This window comes from Xiphophorus couchianus, chromosome 22 (assembly GCF_001444195.1).
Source record: "Xiphophorus couchianus chromosome 22, X_couchianus-1.0, whole genome shotgun sequence".
In the NCBI taxonomy this organism is placed as follows: domain Eukaryota; kingdom Metazoa; phylum Chordata; class Actinopteri; order Cyprinodontiformes; family Poeciliidae; genus Xiphophorus; species Xiphophorus couchianus.
Genome location: NC_040249.1, coordinates 15,961,930 through 15,976,677, shown reverse-complemented (window position 1 = coordinate 15,976,677; position 14,748 = coordinate 15,961,930). Strand labels below are relative to the sequence as shown.

The following is a 14,748-nucleotide window of genomic DNA, read 5'->3' as shown; positions in this document are numbered from 1 at the left end:
CTCATGTAATGGCTTGTTTTTATTTATCTCTGTGAATCAGTTACTCCTCTGTGCCATGGACTGATCCTTGGGGATGATACGGTACTCAGAATGAAATTTAATTATGAAACTTCTCCATAAACCTATCTGCTACGTTCCTTTCTAGTCATGACGGTATTTGTTCAGTAATTATCTTGATAACGATGTATGAACCCTTTTATTGTCACAAATTCACCTGAAACCACCACACAATCTAAATGGCTGATGATCTAAAACATACCACATTAAATGGCACAGATTGTGTGTTGAATTCAAATAAACAATCAAAGATGATAAATGTTTTTATTTTTATATAGACTCGCGGTAGGCGGTTCAACTACATCCTTCTGAAGGCAATTAGCATGTATCAGAGCTAGAAGGGGGATGAAAAGCAATGCATGCCACACTTTTCAGATTTATTTGCAAAAAAACCTTTTGGAAAATCATGTGTCATTTTTATTCCACTTCACAATCACGTGGTACTTTGTGATGGTCTGTAATATTCGGCTCCAACTCGCTCAGGTGTTAAGAAATGCAAGCCATTCATACACATGCGCTCTCCGAACAGTTTAACTTTTAAACAGCCGTCTCTCTTACCTTGCTGCTCGCTGCTCCGTGCCGGGGGGGATTCCTGGATGCCCTGGTCATCAGGACCTTTCCGTTTCTTCGACATCTGCCGCTCCCCTGTTCCAGTGATGGACCGATGCGCCGCCGAGTCTTGTGTTTATCTACCCGTACAGCTGCTAATAGCGCGAGATACGTTCAACCGGCGGGCTATAAAACACATTTAACAGTCTTGGGGAAGCGAGACAAGAGATGCGAGGAAATTTCAGCCGCATTCATTCAGATCCCGTCTCTGCTGTGAGCCTCTTTCGGCGCGCAAAGTTGCCGAGCACCGGCCAAGCGGGCATCTGGAGACTCGGTAAGGCATGGAGCCGATCAGCTCTTGCAGCTATTCACTAATAATCGGACAAGATGATTTCACAGGATTGTCCACGGCTTATTTTCCCCCCCTTCGTCTTCTTCTAGTCAGATGAGATGGGGAAAATTTGCAACCGAAGAGATTTTGTGGATCACGTGTGTCGCTCTCGGATTATGCTTGGACTCTGGTCAGATGGAAATTACGCACTGACGGCAACTTGTTGATCCGCGTATATTAAAAAAAAAAAAAAAAAAAAAAAAAAAAAAAAGAGAGAGAGAAAAGAAAAAAAGACTTCCGTCACTCCGGATGTGACTAAAAAAAGATGTTGGACTTTAACATTTCTGTGAGGTATTTTCTTCTTGAATGCTGCGCTGGCAACGTCAGACTCCAAGTCTAATCGGGAATGACGCACGGGAACTCTTGGGCATTTTTCAGTAAGAAAAAAGGCCAGTGTAAACGTAGATTATCTGGTTGCAGTCTTCCTTCTTAGCGTACACCAATGAGGAGTTTTTCACCTCGTCCCAGATGAGCAGCAGGTAAATACGCAACGTTTGTCAAAGTGGGGAAAGAACAGAAAAGAGCCGGTTCGTCTGTGACTCCCTGAACAAGCCTGATCCGAGTGTCAGAGTAACATAAAAGGGAACAAACAGGCAGCATTGTGTTGTGAGCGCAAGTCCTTGAACGAACAGGTTTGTTTTCACTTGAGCCACATTGCAACTTGAGAATAAGCTTTGAATAAATGCAGCAAGACTCCAGAAAAGAGCCAGTGACGCCACCAGTCTGGCTCTTACAAATTGCCCTGATGTCAGTTTTCCTTCCCTTTCGCTCTACTCATCTCTCTAATCTATTTTGAAGAAAAAAATCCCCCTTTTTAGAGTAAAACTCTACATATCTCCTCAGATTATTTCTTAGACACGTTAAATTTGCTGTCAGGGGGACACAGATGGGTGCCTGAAGCCTCTCTTTCATTCTCTCTTCTGCTGATTTATTTATGAGCACCCCCAGGTCAGAGGATCGTTTTTCCATTTACTACAGCTGGTTTAGATATCCGAAGCTGCAGCACCTACACTGTTTCTCTAAAATGTGCACGTTTGAACGTCAGGGTGAATGTTTTTCGTTGCTTTCTTGCAGTTGCATTCATGCATTTGACGCTGGTATTTTCTGAAGGGAAGGTAAACACGCCTTTCTGTCCCCCCCCCCTCTAACTCTACCCTCCTCCATCCCTCATTCACTGCAGCTGCTGACGTCAAGAAATGCTTGCGTCAATGTGCCGTGCTTTGACTGAGAGCTTTTTTTTCTCGTTGGGATCATAATGGGATTATTAGGCTTAGTGAAATACCCTGCCTTCCTAGCTTTTATAGATTTTTTCTGATGAATCTCTCTATTTTCCCTCCTCACTTTGAATACAGGAAAAAGACACGAGATACATAATTGGCTCCAACAGAAAGGTCGAGTTATTTCCTCAATCTAATGATGATAATGTTTCCTTTGGCTATAAAAGCAAGGGCCATACTTTCAGAAAGAACCTACTGAAATAATCATTTTCAATAACGCACCAAGACAACATGGTAATAGGATGAGAGTAAAAAGTAATCAGGAGCGTCATACGTTATTCACTTAGTCTCGCTCCACCACTGAAACCAGATATTTGCACACACTGCACAAAAACACAGTATGTCGAAATAATGAGAGAGATTTTATTTTAGGTATATTTTACTTGTGTTATTGATGATAGTTTTCTAAACTGTATATTTTGCTTCCACCAGATTCACATAGACGTTTGCTGGAATTTTGGCCCATTCCTCCTGACAGAACACTTTTCTATATGAGTGATATATCAGTGCTTTGTGATGGGCAGCGTGTAATTAATTTGGCAGTATTCATAGAGTCATTTGGAAAATTCAGTTGCTCTGAAGCATTAACTTCTTGATTGATAGCTTCAGATGATGCCTCAATCCAATGGGATGTGGTGAACCCTGCAAACACACAAAATAATTAAGTAATTTTGACCTAGTTTCTCGTGCAAATATCTTAGTATACATGAAATAAGAGAAAACCAATTTGCAAGTAACTTATGAGTAAAATATAAGAGCTTGTTTTAACTCAATAATTTCTTAATATTGATGAAGAACTGCTTGTTCCATTGGCAGATTATTTAACTTATAAAAAGACATTTCCCCATGTTATAAATGAAATAATCTACCAAAGGAACAAAATCAATGTTCCTTAACATTGATTTTTTTTTTATTACTGTTAAGAAATTATTTACTTAAAATAAGTTCCTATGTCTTGCTAAAAAGTTTCTTGTAAGTTAGTTTCACCTTATTTAAAGTGTACTAAGATATTTGAACTAATACTTGGTAATATTTTGTGCTTTTGCAGATTTTTGTCTTAGACGTTCAGCCAAAAAAAAATCTGCATCATTTTTGTGAAGCAATCTTGTCTATATTAACCAAAATATTTGATGCAGTTTGTTCAATGTATACCACAACAACTTAACACAAGAGGGCCCAACCAGGTACTATTAATGTCCACCAAGAGTAACCAATGTTACTGGAACAGAGTGGAGTCTATAAAGACTCCAGTGAATAATGTGGGTGATGGGATTTATGCTCTGTGCTCTCTGGTGACTGCCTGAATGCGGGGGAGGATGTCATAATGTCCCATCGCTGACCTTGATCCCCCGGGCTGAATGGGTTCCTGTGCCTCTCGGACAGCCTTGGAGCACTTCAGACATAAAGCTGCTTTTCATGCTTTGTCAAGCTTTCAGTCGCAGCACATTTGTGCTTTTCCTCAGACAGTAAACCCGCTGCAGACATCAGCGAGTTTTATCTGTTGACAGAGGGACAAAATGTTATCTGAAGAAGGAAAGCAAGGACAGAAATAAACAGGATTTAATGAAATCTTAAAGGTGGCATATTCTGATCAGGCATAACATTATGACCGTCTGTTGTTTTGGTGTCAGAACAGCCATCAGGCATGAACTCCACCTTACCTCTGAAGATGTGTCCGGCACCAAAATCTAAAAACAGCAGATACGTCGGTCCTGTAAATTGTCATGACTCAGTTGAAATTGGTAAAAGTAAAGAGGATAGCTTGATTTTTTGTTATGAGTTGTCAGTATCTCCTTACAGTCACTCAGAATGAACTCAAGTCTACAAAAAAATTGCAGTAATTCTTGAGGTCAACCCTAACCTTTTTTGGAGTAAATATGCATCACTTAAAACAAATTTAATTTTCCACTTTAAGCCAAATCAAAGCTTAAATTTCCTCTCTCCAGTGACAGTTTTTGCATGAATGTATAAACTGGAGATGGTGAGATGATGTAGGATATTTAAAAAACACAGATATGACCCTGAGTCCTAAGCTGAGAGCCGGATAACAAATTCAACACCAACGACCACCCGTGGTGTGCAGAAATGTTTTCCTCCAGTAAGTAAAGTGTTCATACCACACAGAGTCAAGATTTCCTGCTCTAAGGTCATGTAAAGAACAAACACAAACAAAGCAGAATACCACTTTGTTTCCGATTGCTCTTTAGACAGAAACTTTGCTACAAATTCAACTAAAAAGCATCTGTGACACTAAACATGTTGTTTGGCCAACCTGTTTTGTTTGATTATAACTATTCTTTCTCATTCATAGAGTTCTTGACACAATAATTATGCTCATACTTAATGCTCTACTCACATGTTTTGAGAAATATTTCCCCAATTTTCCAGTGGGACATCTTGACCAACATCAGATGTTGTGAGGGCAAATCAAATCAGTGAGATTTCATTCTGCAGTTAAAAAAAAAAAAGGAATCATTAAAAGAGTTTTGCATCATAAAACTTAGAAAAATATGAACAGTGAAAACATCAATCATGTCTTTTCAGGATTTCGATCAACACTTGTTTTTTTTTCCCCCAACATTGTTATTAAAATACCCTCTTGCTCTCTGAATGACTGGCTGGTGGTTAAAAGCTGTAGCAGGAAAGAACAGTGAGCAATTACATTCAGGCCAGACAGACTGTAGAGCATTTTGTTTGTTCAGATAAGAGGGTAATAAACATTCAAATTACACATATAATGATTTATGTCGCCACACTGTCTGTTAGAAATTTATGCATGGTGAATTTAAGCATTTTGGTGTCTTTTGTTTTTACTTCTTTATATATTTTTCCAAGACTTGTGTGCCTATTTGCTATTTATTTAGGAAATCCCTAAATAAAATGATAAACATTTTTTAGCTTCATTGCTGTTTTACTGCAGGATCTCCACTTAATGAACAAAATACTATAAACCTTATCTGCTATTAGTCTATTGCTAAGTGATGCATTTTAGTTTTATGCTGTTGACAATCATATTGCTTCAAATGTGTGCTCTTTTTGTCTAGTCTTTTTCCCTTCGCATAGTGGAAAAAAACCAAAAAACAACAAAAAAACAATCCACCTCCAGCCATTTCTTACCCGTGTTATATACAGTATTTTGTGCAGCCATGGAAGTCATGGCCTTTTAACTTAATAAAGTACTGTGTGATTTATAAAATATTCAAGTTATTTGTATTTCGAATGATTTGATAAGGGTGCCAATAATTGTAAAACAATTACTTCTTATATTTTTCTGAAATGTTTCGTCTGGGAACCGATGGCAGACGTTAAACATCAATTTGTTTTCTAGCTTGTTAACCAAAAGTGAGTTATTGTTTTTCTGAGCAAATACAGAAGTTGATTGTTGTTATTCATTTGTCTTCTATCCAAGCTTCTCAGTCAGCTAAAGGCGGAGAAACAACTTACCATGTCAGAAACACTGTTTATCCGTCGTCATCGGTCGCCATGCTAGCTAGCATTAGCATTTACAGCAGGCTAATGATGTGGCGAATCAGCTGTAGCGTAGCAGAGCTCAAGGGGGATTGGCCAAGCTGTGCATAAGACCCGCCCCCTGGCTCTGATTGGTTGCCTAGGACCTAGCGGTGTGCAATTTCTGAAGGCAGATTTTATATTTTATCAAATCAGTGATAAAATATGAAGCTCCTGTCATTGTATGTCCTGTCATCATTTTACAAATATTAAAAAAAAAAAAAACTTTATGAAAACTACATACTGCATCTATAAAGTTAATATGTAAAGCTATAGAGTACCTGAAGACCTGTTATTAGAAATAATAATAATATAAACACCCAAATGTACATATTAATGCAACCGGAGGCTTGATTTGTGGGGATAAAGAGGAACGTAAAACTGGTTGGGATTCATTTACAAACAAATTGCATTAAATTTAATCTGAATACTTCCTATTATGGACCCACAGATCCAAATATTAGAAAGCCAGAACAACATTTTAGTCATCTTAAACACAAATCTATTTTGATGTAAAGGGGAGAAGAAAGAAAAACAACAAACAAAAGAAGTGTGTTCTATTATTAAATCACATCTTCTCAAAAGGCAACAAAAAACAAAGCAAAACAAAACAAAGAAAACATTTATTTACAGAGCTTAAAATGATTTCCCATTTACAGTATAAACATTCTTAATTCCTAATTCATATTATTTGAGCTTTATGATTTCCTGCTCTAAATTTTGTGCAGTTATGCTTAATATAAGCAGATCAAACAGATCAACTAATTTAAAAAAAGCATTTTATTCTTTAGTAATAAACTGAGATTTGTTTAGAGGCTGATTCAAGCCTCCGCTGGTTCTTCTTATAACACCTTGAAATACTCCACACAATTTGTTTAAAAAAGTTTATTCCTTCTTAAAGTAACAAGAGGTTACTCAAGAGAAGGTCTCAATCAATCCTCAATGACCCTCCAATCAAAGGGATGGAGGCGTGACGGGGGTCCAAGCTGAGGGCAGCCGGCCGTGGGGTGAAGCTTCATACTGGACAGGGTCCTGTACCTCGGTAGCAGAGCTGCTGTCATACATGGGAGAGACAGAGGGGGGCGCTGTGGCGGAGTGAGGCAGACTGGGATAGTGACTGGACGACCCTCGGAGAAACTGGGAGCTGAGGCAGCTGCTTAACCCCCCGTTCTGGGACACTGGAGTCAGAGGGGAGTTACTCACAGACCACAGGCTGGTGTACTGACTGGAGACACAAACACGCAGCAGCAGCTTCAGCATCAGATGAAACATCTCAATACAGCTGATAAAATCAGTTTTTTCTCTCACTCTGATATATTATCAAATCTTATGCTCCAGATCTCTTTTTGTTGCTATAGTTATTTGTTTGGTTATTTCATTTATTTACAATTTTGTTGACACAAACAAACGTTTTGAATGAAAAGAAGTTGTTGGAAAACAATATTGATTTATAAGTCTGTTACCTCATCTCTAATAATATTGCACATTTCATATTATTGTTTAAGTCCAGAAATGATGCGCATTAGGGGCGAAAAGACAATTCTTTTACTTGCCATTCATAGTCAAACTGTTGTGCCTGCTGTTGTTGCTGCACCATGTGTTACATTGTTTTGAGCTGAAGTGAGTACTCAAAAATAATAGCACCATTTCAACACAGTTTTACTCAAGTCAAATTTAACCATCCAAGATATTATTTAAGTAAGACTAAAAACGTTTGGCAACTCAAGTATTGAGTAACTGATCAAAACATCATTTAGTATTTAAAAATACATCATCTGACATCAAAAAATATAAAGCTATGTGGAAATGTTGGTACTTTAAAGACTATAATGAAAATAATTCAATTAACAAAATCAGGCAAAAGAAAAAAAATTCACAGTTTGTTTCATTCAATAAAAAACTTATAAAACTTTATTAAAAATTGCAGGTATATGTCTTTGTCTGGTGAATTTTAGATCTTGTCATGACAGTCTGAACAACACAAGTCGGATTCTTTTCGAATGCGACTCAGGCCACCTGGGTATCCGATAGTATCCGATTCAAATGTGACCTAACGTCCAGGTCGCATTCGTCCGACCTGATACTCGACAAATGTCTCTATTCTTCGTCCTGATACTCGCAAGCGGGAAGAAAAACAACAACCATGACGGAATATAATGAGGATTAAGTTGCTAATATGCTAGCTCCGGTCGGACAACAGCTTCAAAATCGTAAGCTATGCTTCACCGTTAGCATCCAAGACACTGAGAACGCTGACGTTACTGCGCCCTCTACTGCGCATGCGGGACACTTTCAGGTCGTTTGCCCATTCGCACCGGAGAACACATACAAGTTGCATATATTTGGAAGTGTGAACGACCACGGCAAAAAAAGTCCAATTTGACAAAAGATCCGAATTGGGTCATTTCAGGCTGCAGTGTGAACGCATTCTGGACTTAAACTTGACTGAGCTTCGTGAAACATCCATTAGTAACAGGATAATGTTATTTGTAGTTGTGTAATCTAAACATATTGTTACATATTTTATAAATGTATTTTTCTATCAAAAAATACATTAAAGTTTATGGTTGTAATATGGCATCATGATAATATTGCACTGAAGTTTGTTGGTTCAAGAAAAAAAAATAAAAAGTTTAGAAATATTTTTAGGCTTCATGTTTTATTTTGTAGTTTTAACTAAAGCTGCACCGCTTGTACATAAATATTATCACTTATGGCATTTGTAACCATCGTTGCATATATCTTTCTTTTTGTTCATTTCCCTTTTCGCCTCTGACTTATCTGGTTTATGTTTCAAAGTATAAATAAGGAAATAAAGATGGGAAGCCAGACCTTGAGTTGGCTGCACAGGTAGAGTTGTGGGTCATGGGCATCATGCTGGAGTGGGTCGGCATCTGCAGACTGGACCAGTTATCGTGACTGGGGAGCATCGACAAGCAGGATGATGAGTTATCTGAATATCCGGCTGCAATAGAAAAAAACCCCACGGTTTTACTGGTTTCAGCTTCATGTTCCAGAAAATAAAACAAGAATATTTTCTGTATATTACAAATATCAGGACAGTTACTGCTAATTCTTGGTTAGGCCTTCTCTGAAGCAGAGTTGTAATAGTTTTGGGTTTTTCACTATAGTTTAGATATATTTCATTGAGACTTTGTGTTTGTCTAATTCAATTGGTTTAAAATAGTTCTTAGAGCGTGTTTACTAGTTTTTACTAGTTAAATACTGTTTTGTTTTTATTAGTTAAAAAACTAAAAAAAAAACAGTAGTTTTAGTGTTTTTATGCTTTGGGTAATTTTTAGGTGCAGAATTCAAAAAGGTCAAAGTATCATATTGTGATCATGTGTATATTGATTGCCTCTTGCCTGGAACGTTAGCTGGAGATAGGCACCAGCACCACTCCCAACCCCTCTAAGGGACAAAGGTGTACAGAAAATGGATGGATGGATGGATGGATGGATGGATGGATGGATGGATGGATGGATGGATGGATGGATGGTGTATATTGATTGGGTAATAACACAATTTTCAAAAAATATATTCAATTATTGCTGAACAACAACAACTGACTCTGGCGTTTTCTCCCAACTTTTGCAGTTGCCATTTTGTAGACTAACGTAAACGCCGCAAGGACGAGTCCGGTGTGCCGTAATTTCCCCACAGCTGAAGTAAACTGCTTGTTTGAGTGAGGGGGGGGAATCAGTTTGAAAGGCTAATAAGTAGATTCATAAACATGAAAACAAAAGATATTTTATCTATAATTTCTGTATGTCTTAGTTTTATAAACACCAGTTCAAGATAGTTACCGTTTTTCCTTATTGATTACATTTTGTATTCATTTCAGTTAACAAAAATGTTTTCTCAATTTCAGTTTTTTGTTATTTTGTTAGTTTTAGTTAAGTACAATAACCTGGAGACACACACTTTACAGCTCTGCAGTTTCAAACACACAAAGCTAGGAGGAGTGCAGACAATTTCTTAGCTGAGAAACATTTTGTTAAAGTTTCTTGTTAAGTACATCTGGATGCAGGAGGGACTCACTGGGGGAGTTGGACCGATGGGCGTATGGGCTGCTGTAGGGCGCAGAGCGGTGGCTCCTCAGGCTGGAGTAACGCTCACAGCCGTGGGAGGGCGACAGGGCGATGGGACTCCCAAACTGGCTGTGTGGACTGGTGGGGGGGCAGAGGGTTCCCGTGCCGTGAATAAACCAGCTACCCACTGGCTCCACAGAGAAGAGAATGCATATTATCAGCACTACAAAAAACTGAAAATATAAGTTAAATAATGTTATTTAAGAAAAGATTACACTGGGAGTAACCAGACTGGGGATTATCATTAGCTTCTTCCCTCATGTCTTTGTGATCATTCCTGCAGAAAAGAGGGAATAGTTTCCATATTTTGCCTTTACATCAATATTCAGGTAAAAATTTAAGGTTAGTCTCATTCTTACCTTTCCTTTGCATCTAGAAAGGCCTTGGCAAAAGGGTTGTACTTTATTTTTAGAGCTGTTATCTGAAATTCAAGTGCATATGAAGCTCTTTACAAGCACAGACTAAAAGTGTGTTTTGTGCAAACACTGCTAGCATGATCTGATTTCTTCCAGTGACAGTTTTTGTTATATGAGATATGGATGACCGCCCAGGGCACTGTGGCCTGGAGGGCACCACGGAAAAACAGAAAGGCATAAAACAAGATACAAGAAACTGCTTCAAAAATATGGGATTAAACCAAAACGTGTATTTACACAAACCTCTTCATTTTGATATGCTGTTACTGCGATGAACTGCGTCTCTGGGAAGGAGTGGCTGGTGATCATCCTGCGTGGGCCTCCAACCCTAACGATGTGGATACGTGGCTCGTATTTGTGCAAAGAATTTAACATAATCTTAAGAAAAGTGAACAAAGACAATAGAAATTACTTTTGATTAAATCATAATTTATTCTTGTATTTCATTTTCTTGTATTCTTGTATTCTTGCATTTTAAAATGGAAAAGAGAGAGTACACTAAAGAAGTGAATTTTAAGGACAAATATTATACTTGGTAAACTTTAAATCTAGCATATCAACTTGTAAATATAATGTTAAAACTGTTTTAATTTCTTAAATTTCCTACCAAACCATCATAAGATGATTGGGCTGCTTACATACATTGTATTGTGTACAAATTAATGTAATAAAAAAATGTAAGAATGATCATAAAACTCATAAGAAGATTTCTGACTTGAGGCAAAATTTTTTAATTTGTACCCACTATTGCCAAACTTAGCCGCAGTGCTAATGCTACAGTTAAGCTAAGCTGCTGCTAAGGTTAAACTCGTTACCAAGCAGAGATGAGCAAAACTCAAAATCTATTTTCAAATTTTGTGGTTTAGAAATTTTTTGTGTTGAAACAAGAACTTAAGTTTGTACCCAGTACAGCAACAGCGCTAATGCTAAACTGAAACTTTCTTGCTAACACTTTAGTCAAACTGAGCTCAGTTCAGCAAGGACACATGATTGTTTTCTGCTTTCTAACTAGTTTTAACTAAACATTAATGCTTTAGCGACAGCATTAATGTTAACACCAAACCTGCTAGCAAGCAAGCTTAGTGAAAGTTACAAATGTTAATAAGACTGATTTGAGAAGTGTCTGTGTCAAACCTGATGGCAAGCTGGGCTTTGTAAAACTACGAGCTGCATCAAGAGTTGTTGTGACAAAATGTATGCTTTGCTGAGATAATTTAAGTTTTTATTCAGCTTTAGCTAGCTTAGGAACCCTGTTAATGCTAAGGTCAAACTTCCTAAGAAACCAAGCTTCTTAAGGTAGCCCTGAGGTAGAATAAAAACATCCTGGCAGAAACTGTGAAGGAAAAGCTTTTACTGCCACCTTGTTAGGCTTTGATAGAAGTGAGCAGCTTTATTAATATTTCAGTAATGTAATATTACTGTAAAGAGTAAGCCTCTTTTTAAAGTAAAAAAGAGTACAGGTGATTTAATGGAAGAAACAAAAATAAACAAATTAATAAATAAACAGAAAAATAATTGTAGCAAATCAATGAAACCTGCCTTCTCCTCTTTTAAATTCACAATTATGATATATATTTAATTAAGACTAGAACTGCACTAAAGACCGCAGCTGTGAAACTGCGTCCTTATTGGTCAGGGGCATTGATTTGAGTTTGAAGGTTAGAAATAAAAATCTAATTCTGGATTGATTAATTCAGAATTGCATTGTTGCTTATTAACTCTTAATTGTGCAGGATCTTATTTATAAAATACAAAAAGTTGTTATTATATTATTGTTATATTAAATTATTATTTAAATTGTTCTGATTAACAGTACATGAATATTAGTCAGAATTTAATAAATTACATTTTAAAAATACGGTGGGGTTTATTCAACTTTATCCACCAGATAACCATAGAAACGTTTTTCATACTACTTTTTTCTATTTTTAATTAATGACATTATAAACGTCAGTTTTCACCAGGCATAACATATAATGGACTTTTTAAGTTTTTTAACACAAAAAATGACAATTTTAGACAGCAATATATTTGTTTTAGCTTTCTTTAGAAAACAATTATTTTTTTCAGATTGGATTCTAATTAGATGTTGTTTTATGTGCAAAGTAAAATGTAAATAAATTGTTTCATCCAAGAACATTTCACAAAAAATGTTTCCCACTAAAAATTTGCGTGTATGTTTATATCTTCTTTTCAGTTTCTTTTTATTTTTTATTTCCACTATTTACCTTACATAACAAATATTTTGAACATTTAAAAAAATGTGTCTATCAAGTCAAGTTTTAACATTTCAAGTCCTTCTCTTTTTATATTTTTTTTCTTTTTTCACAAAAAGTTCAAAATTTGAAATCTGTTGGGATCCGATCCCAGCAAGTCAAAATTGTCAAGATTTATTCTGTGATTTAAAAAAATAAATAAATAAATAAAATTTGAGCAAAAACTTTAAAAAGTCGTGAACAACGTGTTTTTGCCCTTTCCCTGCATGAAAAAAAAAACCCATCACGAGTGGAAATCAATATAACAGGACATTTTGAAAACACGCCAAGAATAGAAATCAAATTGTAGTAATCAAAAATGCATCGTGCGAATCAAAGAAACAAAAAAGTCTCCTTAATTCAAAAAATAAAGAAAAAGAAAGGTTAAAAATGCTCAAATAAATCCATTATATGCAAATGGATAGATCAATTTAACTGATAAATTGCAACAGCTTGCTTCAGCTCCACGTTTACCTGACCTCCGCCGTTGAGCTTGTTGGTGAGTTTGACTTTGCTGAAGGAGACCGGAGCCTTCATCCAGTGAGCCCCGAAGTTTGGAGAGTCTGGGTGGATGTACACGCAGCTGGGGGTCTGGGGCTCGGGTTTACCTCCCGGCACCCATTCCCCGTTCACGTACTTCCACCTGTGGTTGTCCGCCGACACAAAGTCCAGCAAGAAGGAATACATGGCGTTTGGGTCCAGTCCAGAGACGTTGGCTTTCAGAACCGGGAACATGCGCCTTAAAGGAAAACCGACATAAATACCAGTAGAATTGATCGATATATCATCCATCTATCTATCTATCTATCTGAGGCTCACCTGCCGTTCTTTGTAACTATCATCTCGTTTGTGAGGTCCTTAAATTTTTGCCACAGCTCCCGTTCATCCAGGGACACTTTCAGGTCCCTCTCGGTGGGGTCTCCCTTCTCGCTGCCGGCCTGCAGCTCACTCTCCACCGCACTGAGGAGGTGGTCCACCCGGTACTGAGCGGCCTTGCTGGGACACTCACCAGCTCCAGTCGCCATTAGGTCAAACAGCTCCAGGTTTGACAATAGCTGCGACTTTATGTGGAAATATTTAAAGACCTAAGCTGTTTTGTTTCCCAGGATGAGTTTCTGAATATATAGTCGGATGAGCGGCTCCATGGCTGGACGGCTGTTTGGAGCAGAGGTGGTTGGCTCGTCTCCCCTTTGATCTTTGCGGGCTTGTTGCTGATTGGCTGAGAGCAACCATATTATTCAAGACCCACAGGATGGCAGCGATTTGAATGAAGCTTTATTACGTCGACCTGTAAATATTGACACTTAGATCAAAGCCACACCTGCAGTAGCCAGGCCACTGCAGGGCTGACCAGGGCCAGTCTTCAGCCGCACAAGGCCCGAAGTTAGCCCACTTTTATTCATTACTTCCTCAGTTTTTAGTTAGTATTAAAAATAGTTCCTAAGTGCAGTAGATTCATTGGAGTTCTAAGAATGCTCTCGTTTTAAATTTTTTGTTGTAAAATCAGTGATTTCCAAAAATATACAATTTCTCTAGTGAAAAATGTAAATTATTAGATTAGATTAAACTTTCAAAATACACCAAAGAGCACAGTAACTGAAAATACTCACTATAACCAATAACTAAAATAGCTAATCTAACAAAATGGGGCATCCATTTTTGTTTAAGCGTAACTGGGACAGTCCTGCACGTGTAAAAATGTGATTATTGGTGATTTGAGACAATTAGTGCCTTGCAAAAATATGAATCTTTTCGTGTCTGTATAAAGTTTTTCATATTTTGTCACATTATAACTACAAACTCTAAATTTTAATGAGATTTTATGTCATATACCAAATAATTTAATTTGAAACACTGAAATAAAATAAAATGAATAGGGCAGCAGTTCCTCTTTTAGCATGAGCGCAACCCCAAGCATACAACTAATGCAACAATGGTTAAGATTAAAGCGTGATCATTTTACGGAATAGCCCAGTCAAAGTCCAGAACTAACTACAACTGTGGCAGACATCTCTTTTCAACCCAAAATGATGTGTTACTTTGTGCAAAATACCAACAAATCACATAGCAGTTTGTAGTTGTAACGCGAAGGTACAAATATGTCAACAGTGCACTATTTTTTGAGCGTAGGGACACGACTGTTTAGTCCAAGTGTCAATGACTTGTTTTAAATCACCGAAAGAGGGGGGGGGGGAATCCTTCCAC

General features: G+C 37.4%; 2 protein-coding genes across 2 annotated transcripts in view; both read right to left on the bottom strand.

Annotated features, from left to right (window-relative positions):
- The window catches only part of pde10a (phosphodiesterase 10A), an 87,912-nt gene extending 86,983 nt beyond the window's left edge, over positions 1-929 (bottom strand). The window contains exon 1 of the mRNA XM_028006088.1: positions 616-929. Within this exon, the coding sequence (XP_027861889.1) occupies positions 616-691 (76 nt within the window). The 5' untranslated portion in view covers positions 692-929. The remainder of the gene's footprint in view (positions 1-615) is intronic.
- A 100-nt stretch (positions 930-1,029) lies between these two features.
- tbxtb (T-box transcription factor Tb) lies at positions 1,030-13,597 on the bottom strand. The gene is made up of 12 exons (XM_028006110.1): positions 13,363-13,597; positions 13,018-13,282; positions 10,532-10,666; positions 10,232-10,293; positions 10,088-10,149; positions 9,823-9,999; positions 8,614-8,746; positions 5,719-7,006; positions 4,631-4,722; positions 3,936-3,962; positions 3,615-3,772; positions 1,030-2,916 (listed from the first exon to the last, which is right to left on the bottom strand). The coding sequence occupies exons 1-8, from the start codon at positions 13,566-13,568 to the stop codon at positions 6,736-6,738; spliced, it is 1,311 nt and encodes a 436-aa protein (XP_027861911.1). The 5' UTR covers positions 13,569-13,597; the 3' UTR covers positions 1,030-2,916; positions 3,615-3,772; positions 3,936-3,962; positions 4,631-4,722; positions 5,719-6,735.
- Between the last annotated feature and the right edge of the window lie 1,151 nt (positions 13,598-14,748).